The 23286-nt window shown below is 33.5% G+C and overlaps 1 protein-coding gene across 15 annotated transcripts in view; it reads right to left on the bottom strand.

Moving 5' to 3' along the window:
- Positions 1–23286, bottom strand: part of LOC117783624 (longitudinals lacking protein, isoforms N/O/W/X/Y) — a 71292-nt gene that overhangs the window by 10017 nt on the left and 37989 nt on the right. For 4 of the 15 annotated variants that reach the window (XM_034621109.1, XM_034621106.1, XM_034621105.1 and 1 more), the window contains exons 6-7: positions 21971–22294; positions 20112–21496 (exon numbers count right to left, since the gene is read on the bottom strand). The exons of 5 other annotated variants lie outside the window; for them this stretch is intronic. In XM_034621109.1, the coding sequence (XP_034477000.1) occupies positions 20151–21496; positions 21971–22294 (1670 nt within the window). In that variant the 3' untranslated portion in view covers positions 20112–20150. Of the gene's footprint in view, positions 1–118; positions 1244–7139; positions 8155–10973; positions 12951–12997; positions 13241–13488; positions 13594–16030; positions 17383–20111; positions 21497–21970; positions 22295–22431; positions 23283–23286 lie in introns of those variants that run through there. 6 more of the 15 variants (XM_034621110.1, XM_034621127.1, XM_034621117.1 and 3 more) reach the window with 6 other exon arrangements.

Genomic DNA, 23286 nt, shown 5'->3' on the forward strand with positions numbered 1-23286 from the left:
AAAAATGTTTAAGTTAAAAAATATAAATCAAAGCCAAATTAAAAAAACCTAAAAATTTGGATATAGGAAAAGCTGATAAATTTTTAACATTAAATTTACACGTGTAAGCTAAGAATTTAAGATTTAAGTTCTAATAAAATTCTATAGTTTTTCAAGTTGATTTCTTTCATTTGTTTAAGTAATTTGTGCATTGTGCGCAGGAATGTGACATGTTGAACTTTGCCACAAAAACTGGCTAAGGTTATTGGTTATACATAAGATATAGATATATGGTATATTTAGTTGTAGGTATAATTCTAAGTGGATGTGATACGTTATAGAAAAAGCTATGTATTCGCTGCAGTTGTGCACACTCAGACACACACTCGCACACACATTTGGAGGTAGTTGTAGCTAGACACTGACCTGGCTCCAGATTCTGGGCTTGAGCAGTTCTAAACTAATGTGTATTCATTTGGTAAACATTTCAAAAAATTATGCCTCTCGGAATTACTACAAGCACGCACGCACGCATACACCAAAATGCATACATACACACGCACACAAAGAGAGAAAGAGAGAGAGAGTGTGAGAGATAGACTTTAGGCATCCTCATCGTAGTCATCATCATCCTCTTCGCTCTCCTGCAAGATGGGCACAGCCGTAATTGTTAAATCGCGTCCAGCGAAATCGAAATTGATTTCACATAAAGCGGCAGCCACATCGCTATCGATGCCGCCGCCTTCCTGATCCTCAGCATCGTTATCGTTATCATTATCGCCATCGTTATCGTTATCCTCATTGCTCAGATCGTCTTCGTTGCGTATTAAATAGAGGCTCTCCTCATCGTTGCGCAATCTCTCGTATAGCATGCAATGCTTACGCTTCGCATGACGCAGGACATGATCCTTGCGGCGGGAACGGTACTCACAGGACACGCACTTGTATTTCTTCTGCTTGAGACAGTATTTGCGTACATGTTCCTGCAGTTTCTGTGGCGATTTGTAGTAACGATTGCAATGTTTGCACTGCATAAAGGAATCACGTGAAAGGCTGTTGGCGTGTCCCGAATGCGTTGTTGTTGTTGTCGTGCTGCCAGCAGCAATCGTAGTGTTGCTGCTGTTATTGTTGTTATTGCTGTTGCTGCTGTTGTTGTTGTTGAGATAACCATAGTAGTCGCTGATGGCCGTGTCATGGCTGCTGCTGGGATTCGCATTCGTTGAGGTGTCCACGCCCAGCAGACTGCCCAAAATGGGATAGATGTCTGCTTTAAGCGTTGGGTGCGATGAAAAACAAGAACAAAACATAACAATGAACAAATTAATAAGGTAAAACAATCAACAAAAATTAAAAAAAGGAAAAAAAAAAAAATAACTAAAATTTACTTAAACAAATTATACAAAAATAATATCTAAATAAATCAATAAAAATTAATAAATAATATATTTATAAAAAAGAGTGGAAGGTACTTAGTGTTATGTCAACTACCCGCTAGATATTGTTGTTGTATGGTTATTTGTTTATAACAATGACTGGGCCCCAGGCGTTGATGAGCGTTGTTCATGAAGATGATGATGATGATGATGATGTTGTGATGATGATGATTATGACAAGCACATTTTAATGTACGTAGCTCCAGCAATTGCACACACCAATTATCCCTTAGCTTTGAATACAAGAAAAGCGTCAAGACATTGCATTAAATATATACAAAAAAAAAAAACAGAACAAATCAAAAAAAACAATAACAATTTCAAATAGTTACTCAATGTATATGTGTATGTGTGTGTGTTGTTGTTGTTGTTGTGTTCAGGTGCTTTCAATAACTACAACAATACAGCAATAAATACATAGGTTTATCAATATATATTTAGTATACTATCGATTTCATTTCATTTTCTTTTGTTTTTCATCTCAAAATACAATAAGAACAATATTTGGATTATGCTGGCCTCAAACGCAAGCTTCTCACATTTTATGGCGGTATATATACGCCCGATCTTGTATTCCAGTGTGACAATGCAGCATCTAGAAAAAGAGAAAAAACTCATGTTAGTTTTAATGTTCAATATTTATCAACGCATTCGCTGTAAATAAATAAAAATATTTATACAAGAAAGTGTTGAATAAAGGCAAAGTCTTCATTTTATTTTTTTGTTGTTTTTTTTTTCATTTAATATAATATATTTTTTTTAAATGTAGTTGTTTTTCCTGTTTTACTTATAACAATTAAATCGTTTACTCGTTTTACATTTTTCACATTTTTCATACCTTTCTTTATTATACATAATAATAAAATTGTTTCACAAAAATTGTTTAAGGCGTTTTTCGGCTCTATACACATACATATCTGTGTAGATATATATATGAATATATATTTAATTATATGTTGCTAATCGTTCGGTTCATTTTGTTTGTTTTTCTTAGTTTCTTGCCATTTCACATTCATTGTTTTATAATTTTAAAGCACACTTTTCAAAAATATTCCAACAACTGGCATTTTTAATGTCATTTTGTTATTAGATATTTCATATTCTATAATTTTTTTTTAACATTTTAGATTCATTAGAAATTCTGTTAAGCTTCTTAACAACTAAGCATTTTTAAAAGCCAAATTTCAATTCATTTCAATTTACTTTACGTTTTTTTTTATAGTTTTCTCATTTTATTGTAAATTTTGTTATAAGCGCAATCTAAGCTATATCTTTAATATGAATTTTTTTATATATTTATTTAGAATTTGCTATTTTTATTATTTTGTTTTTATAGGCAAATGACTCTTGAGTTCTCTGTATGTGTTGGAGTTGGGTGTGTGTATGTGTGTAGCGTGCGTGAACAGCAATTAACAGTTAGAATATACAATTACATATGTGTGGGTGTAACTTAACTCTTATTAAATGTTTTTTTTTTTTTTACTTTTGTTGTTTTAGTGTACTGTGTGTGTAAAAACCCATTTATAAATATGCTACTAACATCTGTATGATCTGTATTAGTTTATAGAGAAAAATATAAACAAGGAAGAAAATAAACTTATATGTTTGTGTGTATATGTATTCTGTATATGTATCTGTGTGTGTGTTTTTGTGTTGTGTTCTTGAAAAGAAAAGTCCAATTCAATGTATCCAAAGCCTATTGCCCCACTTGCCTATGCCGTTCATTTCAATTCACATTAACAACATAACAACAGTTGTTTGTTTCCTTAACAATCACAATTGATCACATCGATTTTGCTTCTTTTTTGTTTCTCTTTGTTTATGTATGTATCTATATGTACATATATAAGATATATACTTTTTGTTATAGTTATATATAATTTTACATTCACAGCTCCTTGTTTTACAACGTTTTGTGTGTGTGTTTGTTATGTGTGTGTTATAGTTATAGTATAAACTCTTTCGTTACATATGTTTGTATGTGTGTGTGTGTGTTGATTGTTAGGTAAGTTACATAGATACATTTAATTTGTTTTAAGAAAAGATACAGTTTAGAATTATTAATTGTTAGTACAATTTCTCAAAAAATATGTTTTGTTGTTTGTTGTGGTTGAATCTACAATTGAGTTTTTTTTATTTGATATCTTGCGGAAGTTTAAGGGTCCAGCAAATCTGTTAATTAAATATCATATATACATTTATATATGTAGATATAGATGCATTTAAGCACTACTTATAGTAATTACAGTGTGTATTTGTGTTTGTTGTATGTGTGTGTTAGTAATTTGTTTGTTAATCAAAATTATATTGAATTTATCACATGCTCTTCATTATTTCCATTTCATTTAGATTTTAACTATATGACTCGAAAGTGTGTCCAGAATTGGGCGTGTCTTTAATTAAATTAACCAACTTTATTAATTTTGATAATTAATTAATCAATTCGTGACACACTTAAGAGTCCATCACATGCGCTGTTGATAAATTAAAATGTTGCTTGATTTTTTGTTTACGTTTGCTTAGAAAAGTAGTAAAAAATGATTTAGTTGTATAAATAAGAACCACAACCTTAATAGACAAAGTTAAATAATTGCATTAGATTATAATTGATTACAAAAAGAATACACAATTGCATCATGTAGATTGTGAAACTATTCCTCTTTTTCTTTCCATACATCTTCTTATTTTTCAGTTAATTATTATTTAAACAATTAAGTATAACAGAAAGCAAAGCTAATTCACGTAACTGACTAGCGATAAAGCAATGCCATGTTTTTTTTATATTTTTTTTTATTATTTTTAACAAATATCAATTTAAATTTATTATCAATAAAAAAGTTAGAATCAATTTGAATGCCAATAAAAAAGTAGCCGATTTGTTGTTTTGTTTGTTTTAACAGAAAACATAATAATAATAACAACCTAAATCAAATTTGTTTTGTAATTTTGTTTTCTTCACGTAATTCGAATACTGACCGACAAGAATTTTGTTTTTCTTTAATTTTCACAATTTACATATTTCGTTTTTTTTTTTTAATATTCGCATGTTTTTTTTTTAATGTTTTGTGTTTTCTTTTTAATTATATATATATATGTAATTTTTATTATTATTTTTTTAAATTTGTTTGCTAGAATTTGTGCCAATTTAGTTTTGTCTGTTGTACAAATGTATTTGTTATCACATATTTTGTGGCACAAACTGCTAACGAACATTACATTGCGCCCCTATGTGTGTATGTGTCTGTATTTGGGTGTGGGTGTATTATAATATTATTTTTATTTCTTTTTTAAAGTACCTAAGCAACGAGTTTGTGTTAAGCTCGTTATTAAACCCCTTCTTTAGTTACATTTACAATTCTATAAAGTTTAACAATCCATAAATTTTGCTTTATTTTTTTTTTGTTTTGTTAAGGCCTATCTGTTGATTTCAATTTAGAAATTCAGCTTATAACATAATTAAAATAACGGTTTTTATAACAAGTTTGCTGCAACATTATGTGATTCATTTTTTTTCTTGTTTGACCAATTTTGAAAATATATAAAATAAATTAAATTATTTTTAGAGTGTTTGTGTGTGGTTGTGTGTGTGTGTGTGTGTGTATTAACAACAAGAAAAAATAATAATAGTATATTAATTACAATGAGGACTATATTCTTTATATCACATACCAATTATTACTCATTTACTTGACTCTGACTTCAACTTCGACTCCTAACCTCAACTCCCGATCTCGATCTTGACCTCGACTTCGATTCCAACTCCCAACTTCGATTCTGACAGCGACTCGATGCGAGTTTTGTCCCTAACTCATTACAATGCCAATTCATTTGCTCCAACTTGTACATGTTGCTTTTTATAATCATTATCATTATCATAATCATAATCGACATCATAATAGTCGATTTAAAAGTTTTAATTGCTTTCACGCGCCTTTAACCAGAGCCACAAGCCAAATGTTTATAAATTATGTATTAATTTTTTTTTTAAATTTTGTTTAACATTTCATATATTTTTTACAAGTTTTTTTTTCTTTTGGTTCAACTAAAATTGCCGCCTATCACATTTCGTGTTCGTCATAAAATAAATAAAATCAAAAAAATAAACAAATAGTTTAATTTGTTTTTCATGGAATGAGCACAAGATAAATTAATAAATTTATAAATTTGTTGTCGCTTGTATTTGTGTTTTAGAAAAGTTGTTTAGAGATCGTTGCGTTGCACTAACAATAATTGTTTTTTGTTTTTATTTTTTTTTTTTATTTTGTTGTTTGTTTTCTGTGGCTTTGGTGGCGCGCAACTAAAAAATTATAATAAAGAATTGAAAAAGAACCAAAATTAAAACTTGATTGTGCGCTAAAAATACATTTGAAACAAAAAAAAAAAAAACACGTTAAGTTACTCCTGATTTTTTTTTTCTATTTTTTCAATTGGGATTTTAGCCTATTGCACAAGTTTCTAGCGTTTTTTTTATTTTCATGCTGTCTGCGTTTTAGCTTATTTATTGCACATGTCCATGTTTTAGTTTTAGTTATAATTTATGTTTAAGTTTTAGTTCTGCTTTATCGTTGCCTTAACTAGCTTAGGCTCTAACTGTTTGACTGACTAAGCGATTGACTCTTGATCCTATTTTACATATATATATATATATATACACACACAAAAGTATGTATATAAAGATGTTATGATAAAATTGTTAACATGCTGTCATACTTACATTATGTATGTGCTGTTATTAAGCTTATTAAGTTTAACTATTGCCCCAGAAACGAATATTTCGATAGTTGATGAAACTTACAAACAAATTATTATTGTTAATTGCTTACGCGTGAGAGTGGAAATTGTTCTGCATCGAGTCCTTCCCCTTCCCCTGCTCCTTCGCTATTTGCATTTTGTGTTTATCTTTGTTGTTATGTTCTTTTGTTTATAATAAATAAAATATACGCTTAAAAAGTTCAACACTAAAATTAATGTGAATGTTTTGCGTTTTGATGCGTTTACTATTCTTCATCTTCTTCTTCTTCTTCTTCTTCGTTTTCTTCTGGTTTCTTTCTACAAAAACAAATGCATTTGAATTTTCTTTTCCTCTATTTTTTTTTGTTTTAACTGTTTACACCGCAATAAAGAAAAATTCATTGAGATCATTGAGTTTTCTAAGGATGTTACACACATACATATTTTATCAACAACAACAAAACAACAACAACACCAACAATAACAACAACTTGCAACATGATTCGCACTCTCACGCGCCCTCCGCAACAACATTTGGACTGACTCAAAGAAAAACTTGAAAATATATTGAAAATATTTGAAGAAAATAAAAAGATTATATATATATATGTGTATATAAAAACTAAAGATTAGAACTTGTTAATATTTGCACATTGACGCAACATGTGCTCCTATGTAGATGTGTGTGTGTATGTGTGTTTTTTATACTTAATTTATCGTATATATATAAATATATATATATATATTTATATGTATGTAAAAAAAACGACTATATGGTTTCAAGATCATTTGAAAAAACTTGCTCAAACCTGGACTCTGGACTCTGTACTATACTTGGACTGCATCCTGACAGTGCTGCATAGAAACAAGGCTAACTAGCTAGTGGCAACAGCAGTTGCAGTTGCAGTTGCAGCGGTGGCAACAGCAGTAGCAGTAGCAGCAGCAGTAGCTGTAGCAGCAGCAACTAGTTGCTGGCGTCATTGCAATTGTTGTTGATTGTATCATCGATGTTGGTGCGTGCGCATGTGCAGCACGAGATTGTGTTTGTGCTTCGACTTCTTGTGACAGATGGGGCATTCAAATTGCGGCTCCACGCCGCACTCGAAGCGCACATGCCGATTCAAGCTATGCGGACGGGCGTATGTGTTGCCACAACGATCGCAGGCATAGGCGCCACCTCCACCGCCACCGCCACCACCGATGCCGCCACTCCAACTGCTGCCGCTGCTGCCTGGCGGTCCAACTGCTCCGCCCATCGTGGTAACAGCATTGGATGTAACGAGACCCGCTGCTGCCGCTGCCGCTGCCGCTGCAGCAGCTGCTGCTGCTGATGTCGAGGCGCCGGCAACCGTTGAGGCACTTGTATTGTTAGCTGCCACAGCAGCAACAGCCGCCATTACAGCTGCCGTGTTGCTTTTGGTGTCCACATTGCTGCTGCTGCTGTTGCTGGGCAATGTTGTTGGTGCAATGCCAACGCTGCTGCTGCTGCTGTAGCGACGCAGTGGCATGTCTGGACTGGATTGTTGCATCAGCTGGGTCAGCGGTCGTGTGTGCTGTTGCTGATGCTGTTGCTGCTGTTGTTGCTGTTGCTGCTGCTGATGGTGATGCTGATGATGATGATGATGATGGTGACCCATTGGCAGTCCACCTGATCCACCCTGGGCGGCAGCGAGCAACACTTTGGCAATACCCATGCGTAAATCAAAGGGCTTATCTCCGGTATTGTCGTCGTTATCCTCATCATCGTCGTTGTTGTTATTGCTATCATCATTGTCGCCATTATTGCCATGACGATCATGTGTGCAATGTGTGGGCGTGGCACGGCCGCTATCAATACGCAACTCATGATCATTATCATCCATTAGGCCGCCATGTTCGTACTTTATAACACCTGTGGGCGTGACAATCGGACTAGTACACGGACTCCTCTTCAGGTTGAGCAGCTGATAAAATTGATGCGATGGGGGTGTTCTCACCATTCCGGGTGTTCTCTGGCCGCCGTGCGCAAATTCTGATTCAAGGAAGACAAGAAGTCAAAGCAAAATTATTGTTAGTTGGGGAATTTTTTTTTTCGACTTTAAAGAAATGCCGTAGAAAGTTGCAAAGTAGTTTCTCAATATTTTCATTATTATTTTTTTCTTTCAATAAATAGACAAATTATAAATCCTAAATTCTAATTGGAAACGTAATTGAACAAAAAATATGAAATATAAATAGAATTTATTACCGTGAAGTCGTTATAAATGTTGCGTATCGTTTTACTTTTTGAGTGTGAATTTTGGTGCGTTGTGGTAAATGACGTATGTGTGTTTGTGGGTGTGTGTGTGTGTGTTGAGGTGTGTGTGGTTTGTGCGAGAGTGTGTGTGTGGTTGTGTGTGTGTGTGTATTTCTTGTGTGCGTGAGTAGAGGCTCTGCTTGAATCTAAAGTAAAATGTTTGAAATTTTAACGATAAAGATTGTAATTATATAAAATGCTGCTTGAAAGTTAAAAAAAAAATAATAATAATATTAATATAATTAAGTGGATTTTAATAAACACAATGAAACAACAATTATTTGAGTGTAAGTTACATGTATACAGATTGAGCTAAAGCAAAAACTTGTTCAAGTTATATATGATTTCAATGAGTTTCAAAATAGTATATCAATTTTTTTTGTGTGTTAGTCACAAATAAATAAATAGATAAATAAATATATTATATATATAGAACAATTTATTACTAAATTTAAATGTATGTGAATAGGAGGGACGCAACAATTCATAGATAATGCCAGCTCCTAGAGACAACTCCCTTGAGCCAGGCATTTTGGAATTACAATATTAAATTTCATAAATAATATATATATTTTTTAATTGTTGCTTTCTTTTCTTTTTCTTTTTTTTTCTGTAAATACGCATGCATAAATTTAAGTTGAAACTACAATAGAAAAGGTAAATCTAAAGTTAAAAAAATGTTGATAGAAAATGCAATATTTATAAAAACATTTAGTTTTTACAAACCAACTTGCTTTTATCATTTCTATTTTATGTTTTTAATAATAATATATATAGATTTATAATTTAATAATTTAAGACTATTTATAATAAGAGAAATATATAGGTATATAAATATATATATTTATATAGTATATAGATACGTTACGACACTATGAGCGCAAAGTGAAACTTAAGAATAACCTGCAGCAATACAAACGAAAGAGAACAAACTACATATCTAATAAGAGTTTCATACAAAGTTAAGAGTTATAATATAGAGTATATATTGTAAAGTATTTTATATAATATACATATGTTCATGTACTAGTTTCATCAGCCAAATTGTCGTTGTCTGTATAATACATGTACACATATATATCTAGTTGTTCATAGGTTGGATTTGATTTAGATTTGGTATTGGTTGTATAGGATCTAAGCAGTAGATACACTGGTTCTAGTTATGTTGAATGTTGTTGGTATAGTAGAGGTTAAGAGCATGCAAACAACAATAAGATATGGCTACACCATTAACAGCTTCTTGTTGTTGGAATGGATAATGGATATTGTTGTGCCAGCCAGAGCTTTTATCTTTATCATCGATCTCAACATCAATAGCGACAACATCCACCTGAAATAGAAAGCTGATTAGTATTGATTCTTGGCAATAACAGATATCGTTGCAGATCGTAGATGCATTTATATCTAAAATAGGATATTCACTTTAGGTTTTTTTGGAACTTGGGAATTTTTTGGCGGAATGTTTGGGAGCATGTGTTGTTGTTGTTGTATATGGGCATATACTAGAACTTGACTTGATGATGGATGAACGAACTCTTTGATGGGATAGAAATTTTTCTTGGTGGTTTTACAATTAAAATAAATACAACATTTGGTTTTGGTTATTTTTTCTTTTGACATTTGCTTTTAATTGTATTTCGAATTTTTATTTAATACATATAGCCGGCAATAATTACGATATATTCATTTATATGGAATACATAATAATTGTGGAATTTTTTGTTTAATCGCATTATGCATGTGTGTGTGTCTGTCGGTTTGTATGTGTGTGTGTGAGTGTTAAGTTCTTAGAGGTATTTTTTTTTAAATCTTTGTTAATTTTTGAGTAGCCAATTTTGAATTTTTACATATTGAAATTGTTTTAAGTGTATTACAATTTTATTTATGGCCGGGTTTTTTTTTTGGTTGCTGTTAATTTAAATCTAACATTTTTGTATGTGTTGCTGATATTTTCGAATTAAAAATTAAAACATTATTTTAGAATTAATAATAATAATTTTTGTCTAATTTTGAAAATAGTATTTATACTTAGTTAAGTAATATAATTATTATTATTATTATTAATACATATTATTATTATAATATAGATAATCATTTCGTTTTGACTAGAACTTGTTATCATTATCATGTATCATATAAAGCAATTTCTAACTTGTGTAGCTGATGAACAGAAATCAAATCTATGGAAAAATTTGATTGCAACTAATTAAAATCAAATTTGCTTTATATTTAAGTGCAACGTAAGTGTATGTTTTTTTTTTTTTATATATATGTGTGTGTGTTATATAATTATAGTTTGTTCTTGTTGTTTTTGGGGCGGGGCTTGTATTCATGCCATGCATATGATTTTTGGTTTGGTTTTTGTTCTAAAATTAATAATTAATTATTACAAAAATCTTTTTGTTTATATTTTTGGTTTTTTGTTGTATATATAGCACACTTAAACAATTTTTGCTGTGACTAGCGTATAATTTCTTTGCGTTTTGTGTGAGATTTTTCTCGGAAAAAAATTTACACATTTTATCATCTTTTCTTGAGGATTTTTTTATGCTTTCTTTTTTTTTTTGTATAGTTTGTTGTTTGAGAATTCGCTAAAACAATACACAATTTTCATTTGTATTGCCAACTAAGTCTAAGTTTTGGTTTTTTTTTTTTGGTTTTTTTTTTTTTTTTTGTTACTTGCAACATTTACTGGCACTGCGACTGTGTGGCATGCAACAAAACAAATTTTTAATTATATTAAAACTAATGACAAATTCAGTGCTGCGCTTTAACTTTTTTTAAAGATTTGTTTTAGATTAAGCGCTGAAAATTGCACGCGCTTTGCATAAAAACTATTTTATAAAAAAAAAAACAGAAAAAATATTCGAAATCAGAAAGAGAAACAAACTAAACGAAGAATTAAAAACAAAAACAATTCTTAAATTTTACTAAGAGAAGCTTGCATTCATTTTGGTTGCAGCTCATGTGCCAAGAGATGACACTGTGTCAGTTCCATTGCTAGTTCCAGTTCCAGCTGCTAGTTCCGCTGGCTTATTTGTACAACATGTTGTCTGTCTGCCTGTCTGTCTATTCATTTTGAAAGACTAGTGTGTAGGTGCTGCTGTTGCCATTGCTGTTGTTGCTAATATTGCTGATGTTGCTGCTGCTGCTGATGTTGTTGTTGCCGGTTGCATTGATGGTGGCACTTGTTGCCACAGCAGCAGTGGCATTCAGCTTCTTCTCCTTCTCCTTTTCCTTCTCCTTCTCCTGCTCCTCCTGCTCGCGATCACGGCACTTGGTATTGAGATGACGCTTCAAATTGCTGTGCACATTCGTCGCATAACCGCACATCTTGCTGCAGAAGTAGCGCGGTGGCAAGCCGCACTCGTTCTTCAGATGACACTTGAGGCTGTTCTTCCATTTGTAGGTGCGATTGCAGTTGCGGCACACCCAGGGCTTCTCAATGTCCGCATTGTAGATCATGTCCGCCGAATGCTCCAGTGACTCCTTGCGCATGCGCTTGTTCTGCACCAGAATGCGATAGCGATTGTCATCGGTGTGGGACCAGTGCAAGTTCAGATTCTGTGCGTCCATATTCAGCGCCAATTTGCTGGACAGTAGCGTTGAATTGGCGGTGGTTATGTTGGCACCACCGCTGGTGCTGGCTATCGGTTGCTTAGGCGCTGCAATTGTGGTTATTGTTGCTGGTATGGCGGGCAGCTTGATTTGCAGTGATTGACTGGTGGGCTGCAGTTGCAGATGCTGCAAATGTTGCTGCTGTTCCAGCAACAATTGTTGCTGCTGCTGTTGCTGTGAGCTAAGCACGATTTTGGAGTTGCCAGTGTTGCTGTTGTTGTTGTTGTTGTTGGTTCTTTGCTTGTCATTCGATTGCTTTGCATGTTTCTGTGATGCCGCCGCTGTGGTCAACAGATCATCATCATCATCATCGTTATCCATCAGATAGCTATCCTCAAACTCTTCGTTCTCGATCTTAACAGCATCATAGGTCCAGGACAATGGACTGGCCAGCTTCAGATCATAATCAAAGGTATTCTCATCGTCGATCGCCTCATTGCACACAGCCTCCTCGTCGCCGTTGAGCGAGACATTCTCCGGATTCTCAATCTTCACTATCACCTCGGTCATTGCATCATCAATGCTATCCAATTCGACGCCTGCAGCGGCCAGCGCTGCTGCCGATGCGGCATCCACATTGCAATTACTGGAGCTATTCTTCAGGCTAGCCGGTGTAATACACGCAATTGTTGTGCGTCCAATGCTTCCAATTCTGGTCACCGTTTGTGTCTTTGGATCCAACACTGGCAAACAGCTGCTGCTGCCGCTTTTATCGTTATTCACATTGTTGTTATTGTTGTTGTTCCTGTTGCTGTTACTGTTACTGTTGTTGTGGTGGTTGAGCGTCCTTGTCACCGACGCTGGCGTTGTGCTGATCGTCATCGTTGTGGGCGTGCCCGTTGGCGCCTTACCACTGGCGTTGTTAGTGTTTTTAGCCGCGTTCGCATTTGGCTTTTTGCTCGGAGTTAGTTTGTCTTTAGTTAGTTAGTTGTTGTTTAGCAAGTGTTAGCAATGGATTTTGTTTTTTTTTTTTTGTTTATGTTTCAATTTTGCGCATGAAAATAGAAATTGTTATTGGAAATGTTAGGTTAGTTAAGTTTTTGTATTCTTCTTTTTTTTAAATCATGATTGAAAGATTTAAGGAAATGTATTAAAATTAAAAAAGTAAAAGAAATGAAATGTATATAATTATTATAATGTGGCTGCCGCAGTTTGCACAGACCCGTTACAAAACAAAATGGTAAATTGTAATGTAAAATAAAGACTGTAAAAAGAAAACAAAATATTATTCAATACAAACGAATCAAACTAAATGACTGAAATAATAAGAAATTAGCTCGGAAAGCCCAAGCTTAAATGCTCTGACAGACTTAGTTAAAGCATTTTTAAAGATATGAAATATATATCGAATAGTTACGACTAGATTTTAAAAAAGTCTGCCAGAGCTGTACAAAATTATTAAAAATTATATAAATAAAAAGTTTAACAATACTGGAAGACTGGCTTAAATACCTGTGGAATCATCGCTAGTCTTGTCTATTATCGACTGATCCGCCAGCATTAACCAATTGCGTACACGTATTCGAGATTCGCCTGCATCGAGTTGTCCATTATCATCTGAAATAGGGTAAATATAAAAAAAAGGTGCATGTTAGTGAGAGTCTTAAGTATTCATTCATGTCACTTAATATAATTTAATGATTTCATTTTAAATGTATGCCTAATTGATGTGCCCTGCATTTGTTGTTAATTTTCTCAATGATGATTTTTTTGTTGTTGAAAAAAAAGTAAGATAATGTTATAAATTAAAGATATAAATAATACTTACAAGCAGTACGCTACATAAGGAAATCAAATAAAATGTAAATCTGTATAATAATCATGATAATAATAATAATAATAAATAACAAACTCAATTGTTAACGCAGCATAACAAACAACATTCTGTCTTTTTTTTGCGTTTTATTACATTGATTTGTATATTTCTCACATTGAATGTAATTTTCATTTTTTTAATTTACAAAAATCTTTACAAACGATGCATAGAAAATAATTAAATATAAGGTTATATATAATTGTATATATATATATATATGTCTCTAGTATATATAGGTATATAGTGTCAACTATATAGAACTGCTATATCTTTAATGAGTATTTGTGTTCTTATTAAGTGTTTGCTTCATTAAAATGCAAATTATTTAATTTACTTTAAATTTTATAAACTTCTATCAACATTTTGTGTTTTGCCAGTTTTAAACCAAAGATTGTTCAACAATATTGTTTAACCATGTAAATTAATTTTTTAATAGAAAATTTTGAATTTTCATTTCGCCTTAACGGTTGCTGTTCATTTTTTATTGCTTAATATTTTTTTTGTTTTTATTCTTCATTTTATAAAGAAGCGCTAAACTTAGCCCGACACCGCGTGAATATAACCAATCGTTTTTTTTTATAATTATTATTATTTTCTTAGCAAATATAATTATAATTCGAGATTTGTTTGTTTGTAATTGTAATAATTGTATAAGTTTAGTTATATTTTTTTTAGATGCACAGTTTGACTGGCAACGTGTGTCTTTTGTAATTGTTGTTGCTGTGAATGTTTGCAGTTGCTGTTTCTTAAATATTTTGTTTTAAGTTTTGTTTTTAAAGCTTAACTGTTTATAAAATCATCTATGGAATGTAGTTCGCTTGACGCAGTGTTAAAAAAATATATAAATTTGTAGTTGAAAACTAAAAATAAATTACGGTTTACTAGCAAAAAAGAACATAAAATAATAAAAAGAATATTATCAATGTATATTATAATATTATAATTATAATATGTTTATAAATATTACAAAATAAATAAGTGCATGTGACGTATTGTGGCGGTGTTTTTGTTGTTGTTGTTGTTGTTTTTTTTTAAATATAATATTACTGTTTTTTTTCTGGGTTAAGAACCCAAAACGTAGCTCAGCTACGTGCGCCTGTTTCTTGGTTTCCTGCCTAATTGTGAAACACACAAAACTAAGTACCTGAGTTTAGAGTTTACTTCTGAATTAGTTTTTTCACAAAAAAAAAAAAAGAATAATAAACTTGACATTTTGTTTAGCTGATCCTCGACTTAAAATACGGCCTAAAGCTACTTGATATGGCTTTTAAGTTTTACAATTTATCATAATAATCGTGTGTGCATTTTATTTCCCTTTTTATCATATTATTATTAAGCTGTTGTTTTTTTTCTTCTACAATTTCAAAAGGCACTTTTAATTTGTCTTAAAGTTCTTTACACGTTGCTTTATTGACTAAACCGTATAAAAAAAAACCTAAACATCTTTTGAGCATAGTTTAAAGCCATTAGACTAATATATTGTTTTCAGTTGAGGTAACTTGTTGTTTTTTTTTTTGTATTGTTTTCATCAAATTGTATCTGTATCTGTCTGTAACTGCTTCTTTGTGGTTTGGCACTGAAATCTTCTGAATATCTCGTATATGAATATATAGGGGGAACCTATAGAACTGCATTTATCTTTATCTAATATCTTAATATGCTCTGAGTTTGAAAAGCTTTACATAAAGAAAACTATCCACTGAGTTGACTGCTCGCACCGCGCTTCTAACTACGCTTCTACTACGAGTAAACCCTATATATAATATCCGTAACTTATCCTAACTCTACACTAGCTAACTATAAATGTTTCATTGTACAATTTGTGTCTTTTATATTTGTTGTTGTTTTCGTTATTTTGTAACTTGTGGAATGCTGCAATTTTTTATTTGTTTTTTTATGTTGGTTTGTTTATATTTGTTTCATGTGTAAAATCATTTTACTGATCACTTTGCTGTTTTTCTATAAAACAAAATTTTCTTTTAAAAAAAATGTTTGCTTCTGCACTTGTATTTTTTTTTTTTTTTTGTTAAAAAATTAATAACAATAACAAAAAGATTATTATGAAAAAAAATGGCTAAATTTGTTTTGTTTGTGCTTTGCAACAAATTGTTTTGTTTGTTTGTTTTTTTTTTTTGACGAAAATTTTTACAATTTTCCAGGCGTTCTTAGAATTATAAATTTTTCTTTTTGTTTTGTTTTTGTTTAAATATTAATTTGGCACACTGATTCCGTATTCCTTATAAGAAACCCCGAGAGCTTGGTGTGTGTGTTTTGTTATTTATGTGGTTTGACTACACGCACACACACACATTTTTAATTGTGTGCGTGTGTGTGTTTGTTGTGCTTTTATAATTTCCATTTTCCGTGCTGATTGTTTTTTTTTAAATCCCTGATATTTTGTTTTTCCATTTAATAACTGTTTCCAACTTTAACGAATCCAATTTCCAATTCATTTGCCACTCATGAGAAATGCGTCTGCAGCTCTGGAACACTGGCGAGAGCCGCTGCGGCGGCTGCTGCTGCCACCACAGCCGCAGCACCGCCGGTTTCAGTGTCACCAGCACCGACACCGACACCGGCGGCGCTGCCGCCAATGACGCTGTTGCCGATGATGCTGGTGATGAAACTTTTGTCATCCTCCAATTGGAATTTCTCCTTATGCATGCGCTCCATGTGGCGTCCAATGTGCATCTTTTGCTTGGCCCGATACACACAGAAGGGGCATTGAAATTGCGGCTCCTTGCCGCATTCCCATTTCTGGTGATTGCGCAGCGATGATTTCAGCTTATAGACGCGTCCACACACGGGACATGGGTGTCCAGCACCGTTATCAACGCTATTGTTGTTGCTGCTGCTGCTGCTGCCACCGGCTGCGGAACTTAGTGAAACGCTCAGGCTTCCAGTGCCACCAGCACCGGCGTTGCCACTTCCAGTGCCGCCAGCTGATGTATTGCCACTGATGAGATTGTTCATGGCGCTGATGCTATTCAGTATATTAAGATGGCATAAGCCAGCCGGTCCGCCCACATCGGCAAAGGTAACGGCACCGCTCAGCGTTGCCGGATAATCGTTGCTGTTGCCATTGTTGCCAGCACCGCCGGCAGAGCTAAGATTCTCTTCGCCATAGCATCTGTCCGAGCTATTGTTGGATACGGACGCATGACCGGCAGCTGCCGCTGCCTGTTTCTCGGCAACGGCCTTGAGCATCAGCGAGGTGGCCTCCTCCTCGGACAGGTGCTTCAATTTGCCACCACCAGGATAGATTTTATGCTGCTTTTCGCTGCTGTTCCTTGGCGTTGAGGCTGCGCCGGGTTCAATCTTCAGCCGTATGCAATTCACTGGCGTTTTATGCTCACTTCCATCCGAAACGGAGGCAGCCTTCGAGCCAGCTGTGCTCAGTTGCTTGTCCACCGAGAGATCCGTGGGAAAGACCAAGGGTTGGACACCCTCACGCAGTGTCACCAGCGGCATGGCCAGACGTGCGTTCCATTCATTCCAGGTGAGACCCGCGATTCGCGTAATGCTCAAATCTGCTTAACGTTGTCGTTGTTTTTTATTTGTTGTTTTTACAATTTTTAGGGGGATTTTATTGACATACATTTTGTGTAGTTGTTGTAGGTGCAAATATGTTGTTGTAGTTGTTGGTTTTTATTTTTTGTGTAGAGGGGTAGGTTGGTCAGCCACACAACATATGAAAATAAAACGAGAAAAGAAAAAAACAAAAGAAAAGAAGAACGAAAATCAATAGCATTACTTTTGAGACTGGACACAATGCAACGCAAAAAGTAAAAAACAATTTAAGAAAAAAATTCGTAACAGAACTTAACATTAACAATAAAAGAAAAAAAAATATATAAGAAACGGAACGGAATTTCTAATGGGGGGAATAACAAACGCAGTTCGGTTAAACCAATGCCAAAAATAACAAACGAAGAAACTAATTATATAAAAACATGAAAATGTTTATGCATGAGACATTAGTGATAGGAAAGTATGATATATGAGCTCTTAAACTGGCACAACAGAAATTAATATTTAAAAAAAATAAATATTAGTGAAGCGATAAAGCCTAAAAATATAATTAAAAAGCATTAGAACTATGGCATGAAGATAATCAAATACATAAACAAATTAAGTATATATACAATGCGATATATAAACACGAACAACGCTTTCACAATTGAAAGCTCAATTAACGCCAATTAGTGCGGGGATTTATAAACATTTTTATTACATTTAAAAAATTATAATTTTAAAAATTATTTAATAGGAAAAAAAAACAAAGCCAAGGAGAAACAGCTAACTACGGCAAGCCGCAGATAAGATACACTTGCAGTTATTATCATTATTCATGTATATATCATATCGCATGCTGATTAGATCTTGAAAATGAAAATTTTGCTGTGTAATTTGTAGTTTGTATTTTTAAATATTTTTAATAAAAACTGCAAGTGCTTTAAAATTTAATGAAATTTTCAGCATTCTTGTCTTAGTTTTTTTTAAGTTTGTTTTTTTTTTCTATAGTGTTGCACGTAGCAGCTGGAAATACAACACACACTCGGGCGGGGAAGAGGTTTGGCAATTGCTGGTTATTATTATTATTATTGCTTGTTGAATTTTTTGTTTTTGTTTTTTTTTTAGTGGCATATACAGAAAACAGTTACTTAAAATGTAGGTACTTATATAGAGCTTTCTTTGTTGTTGTCGTTCAACAATTTGTCTTCCCTTTTGGGTTTCCAGAGTTGTTGTCACCTAGAAAAAGAGAAATATATTAATAGTCTAGTCAACTTAACGCTTTTATCCTAAAGAAAATTTCAGCTGAAGAAGGGGGAAGAGTATCGCCACGTCTACCTGCAAGAAAGAGAAATATATTAGTAGTGTTCAGTAATTTAAGTTATAAAGTTAAGTAAAATAAAACACTTTTGTTTTTACTTTTTATTATTTATTTTTTACGTTTATTTTACATCTATTTTCAAAATATATAGTTTCTATATATAATATGTATACATAATAAATGTTTAGCAATGAATTAAAAGTTGTACACACAAGTTTTTATTTTCAATTTTTTGTTTGTAAATTATGTAAAATGTTGTAATTGAATTATGTTTTTTTTTTTCATATTTTTCTTTTTCGAAAATATATATATTTGAAAAGTTTTTTTGTGGCGTACATTTTACATATACATTTAATTTTGCTAATTTTTTCAAATATTTTATATAATACATATATAATTCATTCACTTTTAATTCAATATTACACATACATTTGTTTGTTTCTTTCCTTTTTTTCCTCAAGTGTTTTTAAATTATTGCGTCAATTTTTGTAAAATATTTTTACTACATTTTGTTTCTAGTTCAATTTTTTGCGTTATGTAAAAACAACATTTGAAAACTTTAAATATTAGTAAGCCTCCGATTCAGACAGTTTTTTATGAATAATATTTTTATTATTATTTTTGCATATTTTTCTGTGTGTTACGAAATTTAAATACATGTGAATATTTCGTGATATTGTTTTATATAATAAAAAAACACACTGTGCAATTTAACATTATTGTTTGCATTTATCTTAAATACTTAAAACTTTCCCGTTTGAAATATTATTATTGTATTTCATTTATTATAATTCTTTACACGTATTTATAGAAGATTTGCTAGGTACTGTACTTTCTGCGAAGACATTTAGATGTTATGTTTTATATTTATGTTTGAATCTTTTTTTAAATGTAACTTATCGAAATCTAACATATTTTCTTTTTATTTATGTTCCATTAAGATAAAACATAATTCTTTGTGTTATTTCCATGAAAATACTTGCACATGATTCTGGTAAATATTTAAGATTTTTTTTGTAACTTTCATATAGTTTTTTTTTTAATTTTGTTTGCTGCAACAACCGCTAAATGTAATTTTAGAAATTACGGAAAAATTGAAAATAATTATACGTGAAGACATAAATTAAAGCCAAAAGAAGAAGAGTTTTAAAAGTTTGTGTAATGGATTTTCCATGATTAAACACATATCATTTTAATGTAATAAATGTTTAGTTTTGAACTTAATTAAATAATCAACAAATAAGCAAATTGCATCAATTTATCAAAAATAATGCACTACAAGAAAATATAGAAAGTCAAAGGTAATAATAATAATGAAAACTGGTTTGTATAACTTAATGAAGAAATTATTAATAATGTAATTATTAATTTTTTTTTTGTTTTTGTTTGTGTTTCGCTTTGTTGCTGCTGTTCTTTGTGTTTAATTTATTTTGTTTTGTGGTACTCACTCCTCAGTTCAAATCCTTAGATCTTACGTCCCCGCTTGCTCTCCAGCTGAGGCTTTTCGGGATGATGTTTGCGCACATGGACGCCCAGATTGCCGCGCTGTTTGGCCTTGTAGGTGCAGTAGGGACAGGGGTGACAGGGCTCCTTGCCACCGCACTCGACATTCTCGTGTCGTCGCAACGTTGACTTCCAGCGATACTTTTTGCCACAATGACGGCAGACGTAACGCGATTCGGGATCATCGCAGGGACCCATCGAGGAGTCGCTCAACGACAGTTCATAGGTCATGCCACTGGGATCGCCACCAGCATCGGATTCCTCTTTCATCGGTCGTGTGGTAAGTATGGTATAGCTTTTGCTTGAATCATGTACGTCTAGCTCTTCGGGTATTATGGTTTCAACCCCATCATCATCCTCCGCCTGCAGCTGAATGTGATGATGTTGATGCTGATGCTCATGCTCATGCTCATCTTGATCCTCATGCTCCTCCTGTTCCTGCACCACGGTGGTCTGGTGCATGTGATGCGTCTGCAACTGCGAGGCATGTATGTGATGCGAGTGTGTCTGTTGCTCGTGTTGATGCACCTGCAGCTCCTGCGGCTCATGCTCAATGGTGGTTATATGCGTCTCACCGCCCGATGTCTGCATGTGCTCGGTAATCTCGGAAGGGGCAAAGCCAATGCCAATTTTTGTGCCATCCGGCAGCTCAATATCATCGATTTCCGCATACTTAACAAGATCACTGATGATTGCCGCCGATGCATTTGGATTATTCAAATCAATCTCACTAATCTCATACTTGGTGCCATCGGCCAGTTCATGTTGCTGATGCGGTATGGCCTCATGGGTTTCCACAATCTGTAAATTGCTAACAGCCGGCGCAATGATCTTGCCACGCGAATAACGTATACGTGATGCAATAGTTGGCTTCTGTTCACCAATTTGCACATTGCGCAGACCCACCAAATTGATTGTATGCCCCGGATGTGTTGTAATTATGCTTTGTACTTGCTGAGCGCTTGAATGCAGCTGCTGATGATGTTGCTGCTGGTGCTGCTGCTGTTGTTGTTGTTGCTGCTGTTGTTGTTGCTGCTGCTGTTGCTGGTGATGATGATGATGTGAACTTTGTGGCACCTCCTCAATGTGCAACTGTTGTTGTTGCTGTTGTTGATGCTGTTGTTGTTGCTGATGATGATGTTGATGTTGCTGCTGCTGTTGCTGTTGCTGCTGTTGCTGCGCTTCATGTGGCACGTGTTGTATTAAGTGGTGCGGATGTATAATGGTGGTGGTGCCACTGCTGACGCTACTGCCGTGCGTTGCAATGGTTGTTGAGGTTGGTATAATTTTTTTAATGTTGATGAGCTCTGTAAATATGCAAATTATACAGGATTAAAAACGATTTAAAATTTATTTATATTATGAAGAGTGCCATAGTTTATAAATTTGAAATAAAATTAATAGTAGCCTCATTCCAAAAGAAAATTTTATTTTTTGTCTATTTACACACTTTTTTTTCAATGTTAAAAATGTATGTTTTTTTTTTTTTTTTGGCTATTTTTAAGACAATAAATGTACATTTATACTGGATTAATACCAATTTAAAATATATTTATTTTATGAAGAGTGCCATAGCTTTTATGATATTTGAAATAAAATTAAAAGTAGCCTCATTCCAAAAGAAAATTTAATTTTATCTTTGTTTACACCATTTTTTTCAATGCTAAAAATGTGTTTGTTTTTTTTTTTTTGGCTATTTTTAAGACAATAAATGTACATTTTTTCATATTGAAAATAATGTAGAAAAAGTGGTTAAAAGTTCATGAATCAATTTGACTTACCACACTCTGATGAGGGCAATTTGATGGGCATATTTGTTAGTGTTGTCAGCGTCGGTTTCACATCTCCACTGTGCGCCGCCGCACTGAGCAGTTCAGTAATCGTTTGGGTTGGTTGTCCAGCTGGTCCGGTTACAGTCACCGCTGCCAGTGGCTCCTCTTCGCCACTCAATTTGGCAGCCGTAATGTTGCCCAGCTTCTTCACATGCAGCACAAATCCATCCTTGTTCTGGGTGATGACAATGTCATTGCTCTCCAGTAGGCAATCATCTAGTTCAAATTCATCGGGTGTTCCCTCGGTCTGCTCGGATTTGTCCTGTTTGGCGGCTGTGAAAGGAACGTAAGCAAATGGGATGGAAAGAGGGGGGCGTGGCGGCAGAAGAGTACAATTATTAGTTGTTGTTCGGGTTTGGCACAAGATTACCGCTTCTTATACGTAGTACCCTCTCAATAATTTTCTCTGCTCTGCTCAGCTCATAAACGTGTCCTCTCACGATCTTAATTTACAACTTTTGACAAAAACAAGCAAACTATTTTTTTAACGCTGCTTAATTAAAAACATTTATATATGTTTATATTACTTATAGTTTTGTTTCAATTCGTTTTGTGTGCTGCTGCTGTTTTGTTTTCTTAATACAAATTAAAAACACCAAAGCCAGAAGGAAAAAAAGGACGTGACAAAAAAACAAATAATATATATATATAAAAAACCGTGCCCTTTATTAATAAAGGTTTGCTTAAATTTGCTCTGCTTACGTTCTAAAGAATTCAATAATGACACATTTCAATTTTGTTGCAAAAGGCAGTTTTTATTAACAATTTATTAAATGGCAAGTTGAATTTGCTTACTAATTTTGATATAACATCACGTTGTGGCTTAGTTCTTAACTTACCTGCAGCATACACCCATTCACACACGCACACACATTAACTGAGATCATGTTGACAAACAAACAATCATTCAATATCATTCAAACCAACTTGCCACTTGGCTCAAAGAGGCCACGTGCTGTCGTTGTTGTTGTTGTCGTTGTTGTCGGAAAAGCAACGCCAGATTGATCCGGATGCTGTGTCTTCATGTGCATGTTGAGGCTGTGTTTGTAGCGTGCCACATAGTGACAATACTGACACTTCTCAGTCGGCAATCTGCCGCACTCGAAGCGCAAATGACGCCACAGATTCTTCTTATAAGTGTAGGCTTTATCGCAGCGCGGACAGGTGTGCACACTCGACTGCGGTGTCGCCTCCACGGCATGTTGCAACGCAATCTTGTTTAGTGAAGTAACCGATTTCACAGCCAGCGTCCAACTCGTCTCTAA

The sequence above is a fragment of the Drosophila innubila genome (genome assembly GCF_004354385.1).
Source record: "Drosophila innubila isolate TH190305 chromosome 2R unlocalized genomic scaffold, UK_Dinn_1.0 1_C_2R, whole genome shotgun sequence".
Classification (NCBI taxonomy): Eukaryota; Metazoa; Arthropoda; class Insecta; order Diptera; family Drosophilidae; genus Drosophila; species Drosophila innubila.